Source organism: Filicampus tigris, chromosome 10 (genome assembly GCF_054856515.1).
Source record: "Filicampus tigris isolate MCC_2025a chromosome 10, RoL_Ftig_1.0, whole genome shotgun sequence".
Taxonomy (NCBI): Eukaryota; Metazoa; Chordata; class Actinopteri; order Syngnathiformes; family Syngnathidae; genus Filicampus; species Filicampus tigris.
This window is the reverse complement of record NC_141226.1, coordinates 16,785,031-16,806,260: the sequence shown is the minus strand read 5'-3', so window position 1 is coordinate 16,806,260 and position 21,230 is coordinate 16,785,031. Positions and strand designations below refer to the sequence as shown.

The 21,230-nt window shown below is 42.7% G+C and overlaps 1 protein-coding gene and 1 long non-coding RNA gene across 4 annotated transcripts in view; one reads left to right on the top strand and one right to left on the bottom strand.

Annotated features, from left to right (window-relative positions):
• The window catches only part of cdh2 (cadherin 2, type 1, N-cadherin (neuronal)), a 59,988-nt gene extending 40,023 nt beyond the window's left edge, over nucleotides 1–19,965 (top strand). Inside the window, exons 4-16 of the mRNA XM_086042601.1 lie at nucleotides 785–952; nucleotides 2,180–2,335; nucleotides 3,106–3,250; nucleotides 3,354–3,526; nucleotides 4,941–5,078; nucleotides 5,417–5,602; nucleotides 6,252–6,505; nucleotides 6,831–6,973; nucleotides 7,723–7,956; nucleotides 9,667–9,900; nucleotides 10,114–10,253; nucleotides 13,176–13,340; nucleotides 18,463–19,965. Of these exons, the coding sequence (XP_085898727.1) occupies nucleotides 785–952; nucleotides 2,180–2,335; nucleotides 3,106–3,250; nucleotides 3,354–3,526; nucleotides 4,941–5,078; nucleotides 5,417–5,602; nucleotides 6,252–6,505; nucleotides 6,831–6,973; nucleotides 7,723–7,956; nucleotides 9,667–9,900; nucleotides 10,114–10,253; nucleotides 13,176–13,340; nucleotides 18,463–18,669 (2,343 nt within the window). The 3' untranslated portion in view covers nucleotides 18,670–19,965. The remainder of the gene's footprint in view (nucleotides 1–784; nucleotides 953–2,179; nucleotides 2,336–3,105; nucleotides 3,251–3,353; nucleotides 3,527–4,940; nucleotides 5,079–5,416; nucleotides 5,603–6,251; nucleotides 6,506–6,830; nucleotides 6,974–7,722; nucleotides 7,957–9,666; nucleotides 9,901–10,113; nucleotides 10,254–13,175; nucleotides 13,341–18,462) is intronic.
• LOC147141072 (uncharacterized) overlaps nucleotides 1–21,230 on the bottom strand; it is a 117,588-nt gene that overhangs the window by 18,745 nt on the left and 77,613 nt on the right. The window contains exon 6 of one of the 3 annotated variants that reach the window (XR_015088316.1): nucleotides 11,680–12,547. The exons of the other annotated variants lie outside the window; for them this stretch is intronic. This is a non-coding gene — a long non-coding RNA (uncharacterized LOC147141072). Of the gene's footprint in view, nucleotides 1–11,679; nucleotides 12,548–21,230 lie in introns of those variants that run through there. 3 annotated transcript variants of the gene reach the window in all.

Below are 21,230 nucleotides of genomic sequence, written 5' to 3'. Positions count from 1 at the left end.
TGCGTTAGCTGCCGTTTCATTGTTGCAGCTGTGTCCGCCTATACTTTATTCAATGCGGTGAGCCTCGTAAACTCACCATAGTCTCAATTGCTTGATCTTCAAATGTCGGTTGAAGTTGGTTGTGTTGGAACTTTTGACCATGCTCCCCCCGCGAGGTAACTTTTCATGGCATATATTACAAGACGCAAAGTCCACACAGCAGACATTGTTAGCCTCTGTTTGGTAGTGCCACGCGCCTCCGCAGCGTGCAGAGGGCGAGGGGAGAGGGGGGGACGTAACACTGCACGCAGGTTGATCTTTCATGCCTGCGTGTGATCGTATTTTATGATCGGTAATAAAAGGCTTTGATCGAATATTCCGATCACGTAATTTTTCACGAAAATCAGCCGATCATGATCGGTGCCCGATCGATCGGAGCATCCCTACAAAAAATGGTGGTGGTTTTTGGGTGCTGAAACGAATTAATTTATTTCAGCTGGTATTATTGATTTGGTATTTAAATAAACAGAGTTTCGATCTTGTTCAAATGACCACTATATGTGGTCCTGCAACTCAGTAAGACATGATCAGTTTGTGCCATATTTAGCGGTTTTTATTTGATTGTTTTATATGACTACTGTGGGTGCCGACTTGTATATAAGTTCAGTTTATTTGGTCACCGTAGCAACAGAATTTGGACCCCTCCAAGTAGGAAATACTGCCACCCAGTCATGTGTTGCCGTAAATAACATGTCTATGTATTATCTTGTATGCGCTTATGTTGCAAATCATTTTTTTTTTCCAGGTCCTGGAGCCCGTTTCTGATCTGGCCGTGTTCAAGGATTTGAAGGAAATAAAATTTCCATCACGGAACTCGGACAGCCAGCTGAAACGCACGAAGAGAGACTGGGTCATTCCCCCAATCAATGTCCTGGAGAACTCGCGAGGTTCATTCCCACAAGAGCTTGTTTGGGTAAGCCCTCACATCCCCACCCACCTACACACACACACACACACACACACTATCATACCCCTCTCATATTTTGAGTGAAAAGGCCTCTTTGCTTGATATGACAACCTTGTAGCTCCCCCCAAGCCCAGAGCTTCCACTCAGAAGGTCACAGCCATGAGACTCGGAAGAAAATGTTTTGTATTTACAGCCCTTTGTTGAAGGTCACCCCCGCTACCCTTGCTTTATTTCGTGTTAAGGGCCATACTGTACAACCTGCTATCGTATGACTGCAGAGAGAAAGTAAAAGTGCTCACCAGCGCAGTAGTTCCTTAGATATTATTGTGCTTGTATCATGGCTCAAGGACACATTCAACTCCCTTTTATTGACAACAGTCTTGCGGTTGAGACTTGGAGTGGGTGGCTGACAAAGGACAAGCACTCCTCCGGACCATTAAGGAGTCTCAGTACATTGTATAAGCTGAATCTCTTATCAAGTCCTCTACACACATTTTATACATATTACATTAATGCGAGCCACATTAAATGAGATATTTCTGGGCTTAGTGGATCATATTGTCAGGAGGAAATGAGATGCTCAGCGTGGACCAGGAAGAAGGTGCAGAGGCTCTCAATTTACAGTGAAGTGAAAAAATATCCCTGTCCAGACAGAATTTCAATACCACACAGAAATCAATATTATGCCTCCTTATTCAAATGACTTGTCAATAAGACACTCAGTCTACAGGACATTATTAGCATATATAATAGAGTTGCTTGATATAGCTGCTGATATGTGGGGTTGGCTTACCAATTGTTTGGAAAGTAATAATACATTTATATAGATTTGGAGAGGAAAACTAATCACTGCCATTCAAATGCGATATACTGTAGATATAATAAATAACCATTAAACAATCAAGGATTGAAATATGCTAAAATGATGCTAAAAACAATAACCATAATATTTAATATATTTAAAAGCAATATTGGACGTGCTTTGAAAAGTCGAACTTAAAAACAAAAATAAAAGTTTCTCAAAAACCAAAGACGTTTTCGAAATCAAAGGGCGAAAATACTAGCGATACATAAGGCCGCCGTCTCTGATTAAAATGAGCTGTTGACTGGTATAATTATAAAGACCATACAAAATGGAACCCATAAATTAGAATTGAATTGTACGGTTTAAAAATATAAAATTGTTGACTCAAGTTTTTAGGCGTTTGTTGTAACAAATCATTCCACCTGCAGATCCGCTCGGACCACGACAAGAACCGAATGCTGCGATACAGCGTGACAGGCCCTGGCGCTGACCAACCTCCCACTGGCATCTTCCTCATCGACCCGATCTCGGGAGAGCTCTCGGTTAACAAGCCACTGGATAGAGAGCATATTCCCAACTTCCATGTAAGTCAAGCCCTAATGATTTCCCTATGATCTGCCTGTTTGTTCTCTCGCTGGTAATGTTGTACTTTCCCCCTGGTTGGTATGTGCTCCAGGGTCATGCGTAGCCTAAACAGTCTGCTCAGACTCAATAAAGACTTGTGGCATGATGTGGCACTCAGAGAACTGGCTTTATCCGTCTGAGAATTTAAGGATTTTCTGTGTGTGTGTGTTAGATACATTAAGATAATCCTTAGCTCTCAAGGAGTGCTCTCTGCTGCAGTGGCTCTTGGATGACATTGCAATATACTTTTAACATAGCCTTTTGCATGTCCATGAGAAGGAAACATGGCTGAATGACAAGCTTGAAGATCACTGGATAAGCGACTCAGCCAAAACTTGAGTGTATGATTTTTGAAAGGCACTTAGTGACTTATTATTACTCTTTAGCCTGGAAAACCGATGATACTGGTGAGCTAGAAATATTCAGAGGGGCTCGCAACCATATTTTCATTATGTGTTACATTTCATTGTATTGACATAAACTGTCCATCAAATATGAATGCAACAACCAGGACTCCAAAAAGCAGTTTGCCGAAAATTGCCATTGACGAATTTACTGGAATGTGGTTTTTTTTCCCCCCATTTTTTTTCAAACGTTAAGAGTAAAAGAGGGTCTGAAAATGTCTGGCAGTGAATGAGTTAAAATGTAACCATGACGTGGTGAGATTTTTAATTTTTTTTTTTTTTTTGTCAAAAATCACCCTTCAAGTGTGACTTTGTCTTTCCTTCAGCTGAGAGCTCACGCGGTGGACCTGAACGGCAACCAAGTCGAAAACCCCATCGACATTGTGATCAATGTGATGGACATGAACGACAACAGGCCCGAATTCAACCACCCCATCTGGAACGGTACCGTCCCTGAGGGCTCCAAGCCAGGTAACGTCAACAGTACGGTGTATAAAGAAAAAGACAATTGCATTGCCGCACTGAATTTATTTTGTTTTACGTAAAAATACATCGTTGTCGTCCTGTCCAAAAGGCACTTTTGTCATGACGGTAACAGCCCTCGATAAAGACGATCCCAAAACTGCTAATGGGATGGTCCGCTACAAGATCTTGTCTCAGAATCCAGACAGTCCCACCTCCAACATGTTCACCATCAATAATAAAACTGGAGGCATCATTACTGTGGCAGCAGGCTTGGACAGAGAGGTGGGTTGCTTTTATTTGTTTTCTTTCTCTTTCATTTTTTTCCCCTATGCTGCTTTTTGTGGTTCTTGTCTTCGATTAACGAATAACTTTCTAATGACAAAACTAGACAGTATACCACATAATTCGACAAACCATAAAGGAGCACCAAACACTACATTACATTATCTCCTTTTATGCCGACAGAATAACTTTATAAGTTCACCCTTCAATTTTACGCCTTTGGGGGTAATGTCAGAGCACGCGGGGGATGTGAGATCCCTTGCGAGCGCGTGCGTCGTTGCGGCAAGATCCGAATGGTGCTGAAATATGTTGTGGTTATTTCCAAAGTCTCTATCCATTCTTTGTTTCATTAGAATTTGACAGTATTTGTTGACATACCAACACAACAGTTTTTGCATAAATGAGCCAAGTGTTTTGTTAAATATGATGGCAATCACAACTTGGGCATGTTTGTTAATAGAGCCAATGAGCCAAAGTACGTTTGCTGATTACCACGTAAATTACAAGCCGAGTTGGCCTTGACTTTTTCCACACACACATTTAATCCGACAAGAATGTTGCACGCATCACTGATCATTTTAATAATCCCCTCCTCTCACATTCTCTGTCCTCATTTCCAAAGCACACGTCTTTTACTTATCCTTCTTTTGTGCTGTAAACAACCACCTTTCCCTCTAATTGGCTCACAGAGCTGTGGGAAGAAATAAACAAAATGAAATATAAAGCACATGCCAGTTGATGTAATCCTTGTGAGGGCAATCTGGCTTGCTTGCTGCTCAATCACTTCCGCCTTGGGGCCGCCGTTTTAGGTGCGACAGTCGCCACCGTGAAAGTAATTTGCCCTATTCTCATTACCGAGTGACTAGTCCATCACCTGAGTAACTGTTAATGTGGAAGTAGTCATTTGTCAACTTCAGGCAGGTGTACAGTAAAGTGTAGCAGTGGTGCAGCTCACTCCTTCCCTCCCTGGGGAATAAATCAATGTTAGTCATAGGAATAAGAACGCCATTTAAACTGTGTTTCAATTTGGTTGTGCATTTTTTATTACTCTGTGCCGCCTCATAAGCCTGCTAGGGGCACCCGTAAAAATTCTCCACAATCTATCTACCGGTATATCATCAATTGACTGTTAATTCGATTACGGCGGGACAGCCAAATTCAGACAGAATCCGCAAACAGAATCTATCCTCTTTGGAGTGTTGGAATTTTTGGGGGGAAATAATTTAGAGTCAGTTTATGAAATGTAAATTCTCGCCATCATAAAATCTTTGAAATTGTATCGGTGAAGTGAATCCATCAGGTTGGACTGTATGTTTCAATTTTGAAGGCTGTAGTTTTTTTGGCAGCAATAGAAATAGATATAGCCATACAATTGCTACATTATTCTTAAACCATTCACACTTTTTCACTGCAGAAAGTGCCTCAGTACATGCTGATCATCCAGGCCACTGACATGGAGGGCAACCCCATGTACGGCCTCTCCAACACAGCCACCGCTGTCATCAGAGTCACCGACATCAATGACAACCCGCCAGAGTTCACAGCTGACACGGTAAGCAGTGAACACCTACCCGGGATGCATGACTCTGCCCAGTGTCAATATGGATGCGCCCCGGTGGCAGCTCCGCTCTTTTATTTAGTTCATGTTTAGCTACACAAGTGGCCAGCCAAGCGTGGAGTTACTCCCGCCCACACACATGCAACAACAGGGAGCGCAAAAAGCACCTAGAGTGAGATGTGATGTTACTGTTGTGTTGTCAGATGAAAACGGGAGACGAAATGACCGCGACGACGTGATAAGATGGCTCCCGTGTCTGTTTACCCAACACTGGTCCCAGCATGACTAACAGTATGCCCGCTGCTCTACATCCTCATGCTTTATTCATGCAGTTTTTCGGCGAGGTGCACGAAAACCGCGTGAACGTGATCGTGGCCAACCTGACGGTGACTGACAAGGACCAACCCAACACTCAGGCCTGGAACGCCGTCTACAAAATCACCGGCGGCGACCCCACCGGCAGGTTCTCCGTGCCCACTGATCCCACCAATAACGAGGGCCTGGTGACTGTTGTCAAGGTAAGCTTACCTTTTCAAACCTTACCAATGACATTCCTATACAGACCATGTATATTTCCATTGTTTCAAGGCGTGACACGTTTGTGTTTTGGTCCACAAAACACAAGCACATTACAACAAAGGTGGGCTGAAAGGATAGTACGAAATGAAATGTTCACAGCTAAGACACTTTTACAAAGTTGAAAATCGTCATAGATAGTTGTGTCCTGCTGACCTTGCCCCAAGTTGACAATCTCCGACTTAGATGAGCACAGGAATGCCTTATTATTACGTACTGTAGCTTATCAAGGCAAGAATGCAGCAATCAACAATACAAGCATTCAGCGGCATTTCGGAGCAAGTCTAACAGATAATAGTTGTTTATCAGACAGATTAATTTGAATCGCGTCTTCTCATTTGTATTTCAAACAGAAGAAGGTAATTAATAAGAAGCTGGCGGCCTTGCGGCTCTCCATTAATTCACCAAGGCCCCTAATAGTCAAGTCTATTGTGGGGCTTTTGCAGAAAGGGTTTTAGGAAGGGGGAATGGAAATGCTTTAATTTGCCATGTTACTCTCACACCATTTTCAACTATTTCATATGAGTTCCTCCTACCCCCTCAAAATATTTCACGTATGCCTCGCTATCTCTGCCCCCTGTGTTTTCCCAGCCAATCGACTATGAAATGAACAGAGTGTACATGCTGACAGTGGAGGCGAGGAACGAGGTGCCCCTAGCCAGAGGCATCCACTCTCCCCGTCAGTCCACCGCCACCGTCACCATACGAGTTCTGGACGTCAACGAGAGCCCCTACTTCGATCCTAACCCCAAACTCATTAAACTGGAAGAGGGAAAACCGGCGGAGTCCATGCTGACCACCTTCACAGCGCAGGACCCTGATCGCTTCATGCAGCAAAGTATCCGGTAGGAGGTTTAAACAGAGCAACGTGTCGTGTCTTCTACTATGTTTAAATCACACTCGATAATGAGCAACGGCAATAGCGATGACACTAATGGCTCCCGTCGGTGAATATTCATGACGCCACGTGTGAAATTGATAGGGTATGATGTTAGCTTGGCTGCGTCCTCATTTCAGTTCAGTCATTTGAGCACCTTTGTAGCAGTAGGTGGTTGGTTGCCTCACACGTTTGTATTTTCCCACAAAATGGATGAAGCAGGACTTGGCCTTTTTCAACTTTGATAGAAGTTCAGTGAGGTGATTTGATTGAATGTGTCTGTCCCTCATCAGCTACACAAAACTGTCCGATCCGGCCAGCTGGCTGAGGATTGATCCCAACAACGGCAGAATCACAACAGTGGCCGTTTTGGACAGAGAATCACCGTTTGTGAAGAACAGCATGTACAATGCCACATTCCTGGCCACTGACAATGGTAGGTAACCATGCACATTTGTTTTGTTAAGATCCTTTAAATGCGCTGCTTTCATGGTTTAGCTGCTTCTGTCGGTATGCTTCAAAATGACTATTGTCAGAAGGCGATGCCTTTTAGAAGGCTAGATGTCTAATTGAGCCACTTGAGTGACAACAACAAACACCCGCCATGCCTGAAGGTCAACCACTGACCACCAATCTGAGAAGCATCCGGCTGCATGGATAAATTCGCCTTTTTCCTGAAGTGGATTTACCTCTGTTCGGGTGTACCCTCTTCTGCAGAGCAAAGCGTAGGCCAGCAGGCTTAAAACTTTGCCAGTAAAGAGGTTTCTCAGTATTAATGGGTCAGGACTGGATGACTAGCTGCTTTGAGCGTGGCCTGAATGCTAAAGAAGCCTCTTAGCACAGTGAATACATAGAGGAAGCCTGAGAGGAGCGACAGTGGCCTCTGTTTTGCTGCCTTAGTATTCCCGTCCTATGTCCTTGGTCAGGAAGACGTTCTTCTCTCCCCCACACCCACACGCTCACAGGATCCAAATGTTCTAATACCACACTCTTTCTGTCTGCCACCTCACTCGAGATTAGTTCCTTAAATCAGTATGCCGTTTGGATGGAGCCAATCCCGCTGGAGTACGTAGATGTTTGGAAACACAACAGCCTCTTCTTCTCTGCCCACCGCATGATGATTCCACAATCAACTTTCAAGATGTGCATAAATGTGTATTCACGTTGTGTTTCATGGAAATGCAGGCAACCCTTCAGCAACTGGCACGGGCACTCTGCAGATCTACCTGATCGACATCAACGACAACGCCCCGAGGGTGTTCCCCCAGGAAGTGGAAATATGCGAGAAACCTGAGCCAAACGCCATCAACATCACAGCGATTGACGGCGACTTGATGCCCAACGCCGGGCCCTTTGCCTTTGAATTGGCTAACATGCCCGTCGATGTTAAGAGGAACTGGACCATCACCAGGATCAGTGGTAGGAAAGACTGTGGACACTTTGCTTTACATGTTAGAAAGCAGACACAGGAGGTCCTCAGCTTGCAAGAGGTCAATTCCAACAACGGCGACATAACTCACATTTGTACATAGTCTCAAGTCATAATTACAGTAAATATTTGTATGAAAAAAACTCTTTTCGGCCATAATTATAAAACAACATGAAAAACAATCAGTTCAGTCAATAGGTCTGTGACTGAGAATGTCTTATCCACGTTTATGACCTCACAATCTATATGTCGGGACCGTCATAAGCAGAGGATACCTGTACTGTTTCTTGTACCTGCTTAGCTAAGTTTAAGCATGCAAAGCCAGGACCGTACGGTGACATGAACTACTGCTAGTTGCCACAGCATTATACAGTATTTGAGGAAACCCTCACATGCTAAAGTTGATATTGATTATTAACAATCAGGGATTGGAACTTGGCCTGATTAATGAAATGTTCTGCACATTCTGCTCAAACACTAACACTCAAAATATGTTAGCTAGAGAGACCTCTGTGTTGAAATACAATGTATGTTTACTGGATAATACTATTTGGATAATCGCAGCGAGGAGTTTTAAGCTTAAGCAGCATTATCCAATGTCATTCAGTCGATTTGTGATCCTCAAATCGAAAATCCTTGTTTTGGATTTTATATGCTAATGCAGGTTTGAATTTCTCATACATACCATATACGTGCGTATATCTCCAAATTGCAAATAGTGGCCAGGGGTGTTTACTTACACAGCTGGAGGGGTCTGAAGATGTTTGGAATAATAATAATTTATTTCAAGCCAAAGTGTAATTTAAAAAGGACAAGAAACTAGAGAGAATAGACAGAACAAATAAGATCCCCTGAACATAATCTTGAATAACGCTCCACACTTTGTTTAGCAACAGAGTTAAAATGATCGTAGTACTTAACTCTTCAATGTTACTGGTGACATTTATTTACATGGACACATTTAGTCGGATTGAAAGCCTGATTGGAATAAAAAGTCTTCATGTACATACCCCATTTGTAAAATTCTGACCCGATCAAACCCATTCCGATCAAGATTTTATCCCGAACGAGAGGGGTGGTTTATGTCGATTGTTAATCCGATCGGTGCACATGAGAACACTTATTCAGAAATTTGGGAACAAACAGACTTTACCGCGCATGTTTGTGATGTCGGTATACGTGTTTCTTTATTCTTGGAAGCTAGTAGAAGCAGAGCGAGTGAAATACTGAGCTGTTCATTAGGAAGTTTTAAATCGTCGTAAGAGCGCCACCGGGAAAATACGCAAAATAACGCAAATGTTTAAAGTAGAAATAGACGGAGCGATGTTTTTTTGACACGAAAGTCGCTACAGCTGCTGCTTCTACTACTACTATTTGTTTTTTCTGGTCAGTCTGCGCATGTCAAAATAATTTGTTCCAATCAGAAGTATAAGAATGCATGAACACGAAAATCCTAATCGGATGAATGTATTTCGTGTCCATGAACAGCGCATCCGATCATAATTTTAATCCGAACTCTGATCGGATTAAAGAAATGTTGTAAACGTAGCCAGTTTGAACAACCGTGGCTATGATGTAATTACAGTTACTACCCATTTTTGACACAGTAGTTATTTGAGGGCGACCACTTTTTGAGGGAAGTGCATGACCCGAACAAGCACATTTTAAGTACTCCTGGCTTCTCTTACGTTTCTCTGCAGGTGACTACGCTCAGTTGCGCCTGAAGATCGGTTTCCTCGAGAGCGGCATTTACGACCTGCCCATCATCATCACGGACTCTGGAAACCTGCCCTTGTTCAACACCTCCCACCTACGGGTCAAAGTGTGCCAATGCGACATCAACGGCGACTGCACTGACCAGCAGCACATCATGGCCGCCGGCCTGGGCACGGGCGCCATCATCGCCATCCTGTTGTGCATTATCATCCTCCTCAGTGAGTGTCATCGAAACGCTGCCGTCGCAGATTAGCACAGCAGCTAAATATGATCCCAATGATGATTAGATTAGCACAGGATTATCAAACAAATATATAGTCGACATCCGGCCTGAAAAGTTAAGACACGGGATCCGATTACACGTGAATGAAAATATGAGCACGGTGCCGTTTTGTAATACGACGCCACCGTGTGTGTGTCTTGCCTCGCAGTTCTAGTGCTACTCTTTGTGGTTTGGATGAAGCGCCGCGATAAAGAACGGCAGGCTAAGCAACTCCTCATCGATCCCGAGGATGACGTGCGAGACAACATTCTCAAGTATGATGAGGAAGGCGGTGGGGAAGAGGATCAGGTAGGAATGCTTTCACACACCCATAACAGCAAACGCACACACACAGAGTAAAACCTCTAATAACACTGTGGATTATTTGAAAAGCACTTGTTTTTGCCAAGCAATCAGTTATTTCAATGGAAAATTCCCACTCCGAAGGATGAACAAAACTGATTTGTGGTCCCGGGAAAATTTTGATAAGGTCTGAAACAACATAATGTATACATTCATTATAATATTCTCCCAAATATTTTGAGGTCAACCAAATAACAGCAATATTCATCATTTATTTCAACAGGAAGGACCCCCAAAAATTTGTATGATTTTTTTTTTTTTTTTTTTTTAAATCAAAGTGACACTGACTGAACAAGACATCCTAAAATGCACAAAAAATATTAAAGAAACAAATAAAAATGAGCATTGAGAATTTTCACAACTAATTATTGATATAAACAATTTGAACTAATAACAACTGAACAGCTTTAATTTTATTTTTGTTGTAAAGCACATTTGATTATGGTTCTTTCATACTTATTGGACTTCTCACTGCTCACCTGCCTCCACCATTTGATTGTCAGTCATGCCTCATGAGAGAAATTCCAATGCATGTGATCTTTTCTGTTTTTACCAAAAGGACCAGAAAAACCGCACAGGTTAAGAATAAGATTATAAACTATTAATTTCCAGAATTTGAACTGGACCCGCCCATTGAGAACCCTCGGTGAAGGGTAAAGCATTTAGTAGCAAAACAGCCGTGTTGGTGTACTTACTACTTCTTTAAATGGGACAATTCAACTATGAAGGTTCTGCATAAGGGCAGCACAGTAGAATCAATAATACAAACACACTATGGCCCAGTTGGTTCTGAATATATTGGATGTGTTTTCTCCAGTGCAACTACTTTTCACTTTACAACCAAAACACTGGCAAACCCATCCCGAACAAACGCCAGAGGCATAAATAAAGTCGCATCTCTGCATCTCGTCGCGCTGATCAGGCATGTAGCGACACAAATTCAATTGTCCTAATGACCCCTTGTTAGCACAACGGAATCAGTTCATGGAGGAAAAAAGGCAGCGTTATTCCACATAGGCTATTCTCTCGCCCGCTGAAGTGCGGCAGTGATTCGCATATTGCACAAATAAGCGGGAGACCCCGCTCTGACCTGACACAACGGCAAATTAGCCTGGGAGACTTGTAATTGGTGCGCTGATGTCATTTGGCGACAGGCATCTGCTGTGCGCCAATAATGAAGCTCTGTGTAAGGTAACAATATGACTACAAGACTGTCAAAACATCTGCAGGCAGCGAGAGAGAGAGAGAGTGAGAGAGAAAGCTACTGGTATTTGTCCACACATTAAAAAAAGCGCAAACTTTGTAGAGCAGGACGTTTCGAAAAAGAAAGTAATGCTGCTCAAACGCAAATCAAGTCCAAGATGCCGTTTATTGAGAGCGAACAAGCTTCCATTCTAAAAGGCGCTAAGGACGGCAGGATAAAATGGCCTTGTCGGTGCTGTCCAGGGAGGGCGTATTGGCCCCTGCCCAGAAAATGGACCTGACTTTTCCTGGCACTGTGGTCTGTATAATTCCCACCTCTGTTCTCCCTATCTCCCACCAGGGAGGAAATTGAAGTGTCAGTCCATTTGGTGCTCTCACAGTGTATGATTTGAGCTGCTGCACTGTGAAGCAGTCACTATCACAGGCAGACAGATGATCAAGTTGAGCTCGGAGAAAACGGCTGATTATATGGCTGCACCAGCATGCTGTTAAGCTAAACAAACAGATCAGTCGCCTGCATATGAACTCAGAGACAGCGTGACTTAGGAAGTGTCATACGGATGCATGATTGAAAACGTAGGAATCAATACGCGTTACAACTTAGGAGGTTTTAAATTTTCTGAATGACAAGTATCCTATTTTTAAATTGTGGCTAGAAGTGTTTTTCATACAAATATATCATCAAATATAACATAGACTTTTTTTTTTTTTAAGAGATTTGTGGCATTCTTAAAAAAGGTTACTTCACCACCACCCCCCACGCCCACATGTCCAAATTGTTCCATTTGATCTATTTTTCCATTTGTTTTGCTGTGTTTGATTAAAAAAAAAAAAAAAAAAAAAAAAAAAGACAAACCCTGAAAATGTATTTTTAAAAACTATGCCATGGTGAATGTGGGTCGTTATCTTAGCACTGGTGCATGTGTGTGCAAATGTGTCCTCCCTGAAGGGGTCCGCTCCATCATTAGGCCTTCTTGCTTGGTATGGCCAATCGTGTGGCAGTGTTTCAATTCCTGTGACCCTTTCTGAAGTATGACCTAAAAAAAAAACAACAACACGGGCAGGAGTCAGCCCGTAAGGAAACCAAAGATGATAGATGGCATTCTTGTGTGATGACCACTGTTCTGATCCAACACAGCCTCGGGGCTTACTGGCATGAGTGTACACATGAATAATCCAGTCAGACAGGAGATGATACTGATGTGTGTGGAGTAGGTGTACTTTTCATTTATACATCACACTGTTGGGCAAGAAGCTGTAAGTACGTAACGGAGCAAAGACACCTGTATTGAAAAGGGGATATTAGAGATGGACGGATTAGGGACCATCCATCACGCATGCTTATTAGACACGCCATATCTTCTGCTGCACTGATACCATCCGTCCATTCACTCCCTCTCCCGGCCATGACTTAGCGTTGCCTTGGTAATGTTAATAGGATTAGCCCTGGCTTATGCATAGCCACCATGTCGCGTCTGGCCATTGATTAGAGTCTGCGCTTCTGTGGCTGTGGCACAGTCGTAGGACGTGTCTGATGTTTGCAGCTTTCCAGTAACGGTTTCAGAGCGCTCTATTACACTGACTGCACAATAAGCACTCTCAGGTCAGTGGTCTTATCACGTACCTCATTGACGCCCCCTCCCCCTCCCTCCATCCGTTCTGTAGGATTACGACCTGAGTCAGCTCCAGCAGCCGGACACATTAGAACCCGATGCCATCAAGCCCGTAGGGATCCGACGTCTCGATGAGAGACCCCTCCACCCTGAGCCGCAGTACCCCATGAGGTCTGCCGCCCCCCACCCTGGAGACATCGGAGACTTCATCAATGAGGTAAAAAAAAACAACCGCTGCCTGCAAAAGCCAGTCTTTTCTGTGTAAGCAAAACACACATGGAAGGAAGAGGGGGTACAACGTCCACGCAGAGGCCGTAGCCTTGCCTGTGTGCAAAGCAGGGTTGGGCTAAGTATGACCCGCTGGCCACATACGTCTTGCACTGTTCTTTAATCCAGCTCACCGGGGATTTTAATCAAGGTCCGACGTTTACAGTGGCAAGATGGCCCGGGGTCAGCGAGTGACTGTGATGCAGTCGGGCCACCACTGAAAATTTTATGAAATAAATGTAATGAAATAGTCTTGCTTTTTTAACATCAAATATTTAATATTTTGAGTTTTATCCATGGACACATTGCGTGCTACGTACTCAACGTTCATTTGGGCCACTGAGTCTGAACGCTTCATTATTTCATCCACAGGTAGGCCCACATATAGAAGGATACATTTCGTGAAGTAATGTTTTAAATCACAATATCATGATCACCTAATGTCTCTATGTACTTGCGTGCATTTTGGCCACCAAGACGCTTCTCTACTTCATATATAATTATAATTATATATGACATATAATTATGAATCTCGTTATCTATGTTGGGGAGTGGAGATATTTTTAAAGCAGCTGCCTTGATGCCCCAGTACTTGTGTGCATTTTGGCCACTGAGACTACACACCTCACTATTTCATCCACAGCAAGGCCTACATATATAATTCAGAGTTTCATTAAATATTGTTTCTGGGCCACCACAACTTGGCCCATAGTGGTCCGACACGGCTTCCGCTCAAAAAGGCTTCATGTCGGACCAGTCTTGTAATATCTTGGTTATTTATTTAGGCACGTGTGTCTGTTTTAAAAATTGAATGTGGCCCTTGGGCATTAAAGTTCTCCCACCTCTAGGGTAAATGTTTAATAATTGACAGGGGGTGTCAAGTATAACACCCACAGACACTCATGTCTTAAGTATTACGTATTCTGCATTTTCTGGGTTCTGTGTAAAAGGCACCAGTGGATAAACAAATGTAGGTCTACTTACCGTGTGTGTGTAAAGACGCAACAAACCCTACAAAGTTCGTGAAAAGGTGCTGTTTTGTTGCAGCAGCAAATCCATCCAAATTGGTTTATAGAACTACGGATGATGCCGACTCGGGAGAAAATTGACCTCAAACAGACTCAATTAATATTATTCCGATTGTTCTCAGACAAAAGAAGAAAGTTTTGGAGTTTTGCACACGACTACTCAGACATGTTAAAAGGAAGAAGAGTACATGATGCTAACACACTTCGATATAATGATTAGTTTTCTCCCTACAAAAGTAGATGTGTCAGAAGAGGGTGAGAATGAAATACATACTGAGAACGCCTGAGGCTGTCATTGACTCCGGCTTGAAGGGAGAATGTCAAATGAAAAGAGCAGTCATGTATTTTTCACCAGCTCGAAAAGACGTGACTTTCACAGCATTATAAACGGAATACGCGCCTGCTTTTTGGATGGCAACTGTTATTAGATGAGCACTCTGACGTCTGACTATCCATCTTTCGCACACCCTCTCACCTGTCGTTCACACCTGCGCCCCGACGCCAATGCACCTCGTAACCGAGGAATGCGACGTTTTGCAATAGACGACAATCGCCACCATTTTTCATTTTGTTGGATCCTCACATCGCAGTCATAGCAAGTGGCGACCCAGAAAAGCTCTCTGCCAAAGAATGCTGGCTTTTTTTTGTCCCAGATTCCAGTCCCTAAACCTTTAAAAAAAAAAAAAAAAAACACTTACACTGCAGGCATTGAAGGCAGCTGACAACCACATAACCGGGTCCCCAATAATTCAGAATAGCAACTGTTAATCCAAAAGAAATTCTACGACGTGTGGGCATGACTAGACTCCTACTGATTAGTGTCTTTCGATGGATGAGCATTTCCACCCTTATTTCGGAGAGAATAAGGCATCAGATAACGATCCCCAGAACCCAATAACCAGAATTCTAAACATAAATCTGAATTAACCCCTATGACTACTCGATCTTGACTACGACCTTGTTACCAAAGGGACAACCACTGATTCTGGATTGTCCAGTACAGAAGACTCACCTAACAGTGGTTTATTACCTCTGTGTAGGGACTGAAGGCAGAAACCAACAATGCCAAGTCTCCAATAATGCAGAATCTCCAACTTAAAATAAGTCCGATGGCTAGAATTGAATTCTCCCTCCTAATAAGCAGAGGGAGAACCACTGAATCTCAATTCAAGTACAGGAGGCAGATCTGAAAGGGTTGGCCTATGAGTCAGGCCAACAAGTGGATGACTGTGCCAGAATAAAATTGCATTGCGTGATTGTCTAACCTTATAAAGCTGCCCGTGGCGTTTTGGCTACAGAAAGGGCGGTGGGCTATAACCAGCAGAGCAATTACGCTTGTAATTGTAATGAACGATCCATGTGTAATATTCCCCTCCAGATTATCAAGCCCGCAGCAAACACTTGACAATGGCTAACAAGTGGGAAGTAATTGCTTATTGTCTAGACACTTTAAATCAATCTGTCTCTTTTTGGGAAAAGCAATGAGAATGCTTCCCAGTCACGTGAGGGCTGCTCTGTCTCGCATCTATTGCCTCCGACTCTTTCATCCATTTATTATTTGGGAGGTGGCAACGACAGGGCTCATATCCGAAGTGGTCAGTGGCCAAAGCGCATGTCGACGCCTACGTTAACGATCCATCAAGTCTATGGAGCACCCTCGGTGAAGGGAGTCTTGAAAATCAATAGTCAGGAGCTCTCAGGGCACGATGAAGATTTCTGGGAATGTCGAGGGCCATCTTTCAAAGCCGACTGCAAGATAAAGGCACACGTGCGTGACAAACACATTCTCCCTTTTGCCCAAGCCACAGATGTGCTCAGTGCTCTCCGCGAGTATTTATTCATGAGCCCCAGATTGCTATCTAGATTAAAGATGACAAGGTATCGCTGCCACGCGCTCTCAAATCTCCTGAAGAGCAAGAGGGTGCGGCCAGGCTCTGCGCTCACTGTGGGATAAAGAGGACATTCCAGGTCTCTTAAGACTGGAATTACTTGAGTGTGACTAGAACATGGTCCCCGGCTTCACAAGTTAAAAGGAACCAACAAAATCCCAACTCTAAATCTGAGTTAATACCCACAACCACTCAGGAGGACTCGAACACGGCCGATTCTTGGTTCTCGGATCGACGAGACTTCATCTTGACCACTTGTAAACAGTGGCTACTCGGTGCAGTAGGCAGGCGGACAAACCCAAGCACGCAATACTCCAGAATCCCAACCATAACAAAATGAAGTCCGATCACTACTCAAGACTGACTGGAATCTGATCCCCCTCCCTCGTAAGTAAAGGGAGAACCACTGATTATTAGCTATAGGATCAAAGAGTATTAACCTTGACCAGTGGGTTATTACTTGTGCGAAGGGAATAACAGCAACAGACTCCTAGCACACAATAATCCAAAATCACCGCGATAACTTAAATTGATTTTAAGACCCAAGTGTGACTCGAAACTCACGAATACAGGAAGAACCTCTTGATTCTTGATGCTGTGATACATCGGTTGCCGTCCTCACTTAGTGGTTTTATTACTCTGCGCAGGGACTGAAGGCAGCAGACAACAACCCCTAGCATCCAATAATCTAGAATCCAAACCACACATCTGATTCAATTTATACGAATACTTGAGTTTGACTGCAACCTGATCTCACTCCTAACAAGTACAGTAGAGTGCTAAATCGTGTTCCAGGAATACATGAGCCTCTAACACTTGTGAACATGGCAGAACTCCGCAAATTCAACTGTTACAAGCAACTTGTGATTGATCAAAGTGCTTGACACGTTAACGCTACTATAAAGAGTTTCACAAAAGAAAGAAAAGGTGACTGGAGGTTATTTAAATTGAGGATTAAATACGTGATCAGAAATCGGGGCCGATCACGTGATTTTCAGATGATCCGATAGCGGGTAAAAAAAGATGGGTTTTATTATTTTCTGAACATTTAAAGGTCACAAAACTACAAAGTAATCCAAATGTGCAAACATTTTGCCAAATAGAACAGTAGTATCTTAGTTTTATACTACACAATGTTATTTTTTGCAGCGATGTAATTAGTGTGACACATGCGCGCACACCCAATCACACAGAGACAACATCTCCTCCGCTACGCATAGGTCAGAGACAAAGCAGTGGGTTTTTCTTCATAGGGACAGGCAAGCCAAAAGATTAACTCGTTCATAAATCTGCCTTGCCTGATTAAAAAAGGAGCCTCGAGGTCATATTTCTGTTTGGAGGTTCTTTAAATAACATTCAAAATGTATTGTTTACCAATAAATCAAATGTTTAACAGAGAAATCTGTCATTCTATGGTACTGCTTAATGGGCCTCAACCAAATTGGTGCCGTTTGTGTCCCCGGGCAATTACATGAAAATGCATTTTTATAAAGTGTTCTGCACATGGATATGTATTGTGTTTAAAGTTAACATTCAATTAGTGTAAATGTCATGGCTAAAACCCACTAAGAGTTTCAGTACAAAACACTGACATGATAAAACAAGTTCTGAGATGAACCAATGCACATTGAGTTGTTCTATATGTGTATCATCAAATTTTGTGGTTTAAAAAAAAAAAAAAAAAAGAAAAATATTGAACTTTTGAAAATATTGAAGTAATTGACACTGGTTTGGTGGAATGGTCCATATAATATAAATATATATAACATAACATACATGTTGATGTATGTATATTTCCATATAAATTTGAGAATAATTGGATGCAGACACACATGCACACACTTGGATGGAACAATGCACGCACACTACAAAGTACTACTACTACTGAATAGCGTGCAAATAGTTTTACGTTTATCAAATGTAAAATTGTTACACCGGTGATATTCGCAAATACATTATTACATTATTAAGAGGTACTCTTTTTTTATGTCTGGCATTTAAAGAGCTAAGAGCCAACCTTCAATTTTGAAAATTCCTGGTTTATTCCCATCAATGTCGGATAATTCCCATGCACTTTCCAATTTTGAAAATTTCCATAATTTAGCAACCCGTATCTGGATGGACTTTAACTGTGCCTTGGTTTCCCTTCTTTCAGGGCCTGAAGGCAGCAGACAACGATCCCACCGCCCCCCCTTACGACTCCCTGCTGGTGTTTGACTACGAGGGCAGCGGCTCCACCGCCGGCTCCCTGAGCTCGCTCAACTCGTCCAGCAGCGGGGGCGACCAGGATTACGATTACCTCAACGACTGGGGACCTCGCTTCAGAAAACTGGCGGACATGTACGGCGGAAGCGATGACTAAGATACAAGGAGGATACCAGAAGAAGACTACAACGACGAAATGAAGGAAAGATTCCTTGTGGATGGACATGGAAATGTTGCGATGGAGCTATGAGAAAAGAAAGGAAAAAAGGATGCAGAGATTTTTTTCAAAAACAAAAATAAAAAACAAAAAAAAAACAACCAACCAACTCGGCTTATTGTTGTAGTCTCCGCGTACATAATGCTTGTGAGCGGCGCCGGTGGACGCTCACACCATTCAAGACTGTTGTGGGTATTGAATGCGCTCAGTTACACTTGAACTTCACAGTACAGAAGCACTGGGATATAATGTGCCTTTTTGTACATTTATTTTGGATGGAAATGATTAGTTTTATGTTCAAGGCTTTAATGGTACTGACTTTTTTTTTTGGGGCGGGGGTGATTTCAAAGCTATGTGACACTCTGGTACGCTGCAATCACCCCGTTTCTTCTTTTTTTTTCTTTCCATTTGTTTGTGAAGGCTTATTTAATGAAGGATCATCTGTCGGCCTGGATGGAAAGAACAACGAAGAGCAGCACTGTATAGTATGCGAGACTTGTTCACTAAAATATGACAGTTATGCAGCTGGTTGCAGCTAAATGGAGTTATGAATCACACTTTTGTAGCAGATTATTTTCTTTTATTTTTTCTGGAGTGATGTAGTACAGTAATTGACAAAAACAACAACAAAAAAATGGTTCTGATCAATGTTCACTGATCAACTTCATTTGCCTTAGTCATCTTCATCTGATATTTTGGACTTTTGCTTCACTGTAAAAAAAAGATGTGTGTACATACTGTTTTGTTGTTTTCTTTTTATCTTTTCTTTGGGTGTAGTGTATGAACAAGTGCGAAAAGTTCCAAAACCTGTAAATGTTTCATTTGGACCTCAAAATTGAACTTTTTTTTTTTGCATGTTTTTATCTTTTCATGATGACAAAATGGGGGGGGAAATGGTGTTCCCCAAATTTATTCACAAGTTGGATAATAAAAAAAATCTAGGTGACAGTCTATGTTGTAAAAGCAGAGAAATTTTGTATAACAATATAATTTGAAAGGGGAAAAAACAGTTTAAAAAAAACTCGTCTTGTCAGCACAACTGTTGAATTTGTACCAAAAAAAAAAAAGTGTGGGTGAGGGGGTGTGACATGTAAGGCACTGATATTAAAGCTGAGCTTTAATAGCGAAAACATTTTGGACTTGAGCTGTGTGGAAAAGCATTTTGTTCTGCTCAACTAATTATCTCTCTCTTACCTAAACTATCCAAATAAAAGTCCAGTTTTGGAGCTCAAAAATGTTCTGTTCATTCATTTGTACTCTAGTCAAACACATAGCGACTTCGCTTTTTTTGACATGCATCTGTACTGGCAAGTACGGAGTGTGTGTGCTTTATCTGCCTCTGCAGTCGAGCTGACCACCAGTAGTGCTGCTTTATCAACATTACTGTTTTTTATTTATTCCATAGTTCTTTCACCGTGTTATTTTTCCATGATTGCGTCAAGAAAAAAATGTTCAAGGCCCTTTTTTGTTTGGGACCGCCAACATCAAAACAACAGGGCTCTTGCGGCCGCATTGAGTCAAGGTGAAAGCTGTGTGATGGCACACATCTCTCCCGTAAAGAACATTAGGTCAGATTGTACTTGACTTCAAAATGAAGAAAAAAAACAGGAGGGAGCGAGGGGGGGGGGGGGTGCTTGCCTGTAAGGCACATGTGCATGCAGCCCCCCGGGGAGGCGAGTGGGGATGTGGAGCGGAATGACAAGTGTGTGTCCGCGTGGGAATGGCTGCACGGAGAACTTGTTCAGGTCCCAGTGTGGAACGATCAAAATCACACGTTTGGACCTTCGCGTGTCTGTCTCCAAATAAGTGGACAACTCAATCTGGTAAATAAACACAAAAGCTAAAATGAGTCATGGCCAGAAAATGTTAAGTTGCAGAGATTTGGCCTTGCGTTATTGTGACTTGGACTCGAGTCGCTGTTTTGATGACTTGTGATTTAATAAAAACTCAAAGACTCAAGACTAGACTTGCACTTTGGAGTTAAAGACACAGGGCTAGAGACCACGGCTGTAGTAAAGTACACCTTTATCGAGTCCAAAATAAGTTTGAGTCACAAAGGCCGGTCAAAGTCAAGTCAGAGTCACAAAGATTCGAGGCCAAGTCAAGTCCGAGGCCACAAGGTACGAGTCCTAGTCCAGATGAGATCAAGAGTAAACCTCAACACACGCCACAATATTAGATGCAATTTCATTATGCTCAACGCACTTCTTAGTTGGCAAGGAACCCTTTGCTTTACTAACGATGTGTGCAGATAAACAACAACAACAAAAACTCAAAAACAATGTTGCTTCATTAATGGTGGTCGACCTCGGGGGAGAGACGAATGGGCGATTGGGCACTGGGGAGCAGCAAACTGCACCGAGCAGTTAGAGGCGGCTACAAAAGGACGACGGCAATTTTCAGGAATAAAAACATAGTTGGACTCTGTTGAGTAGATAAAAATATTCTGCGAGTCGGCGACAAGTCCGAGTCAAATGCCAAGGAGTCACTGGGGGTCGGCG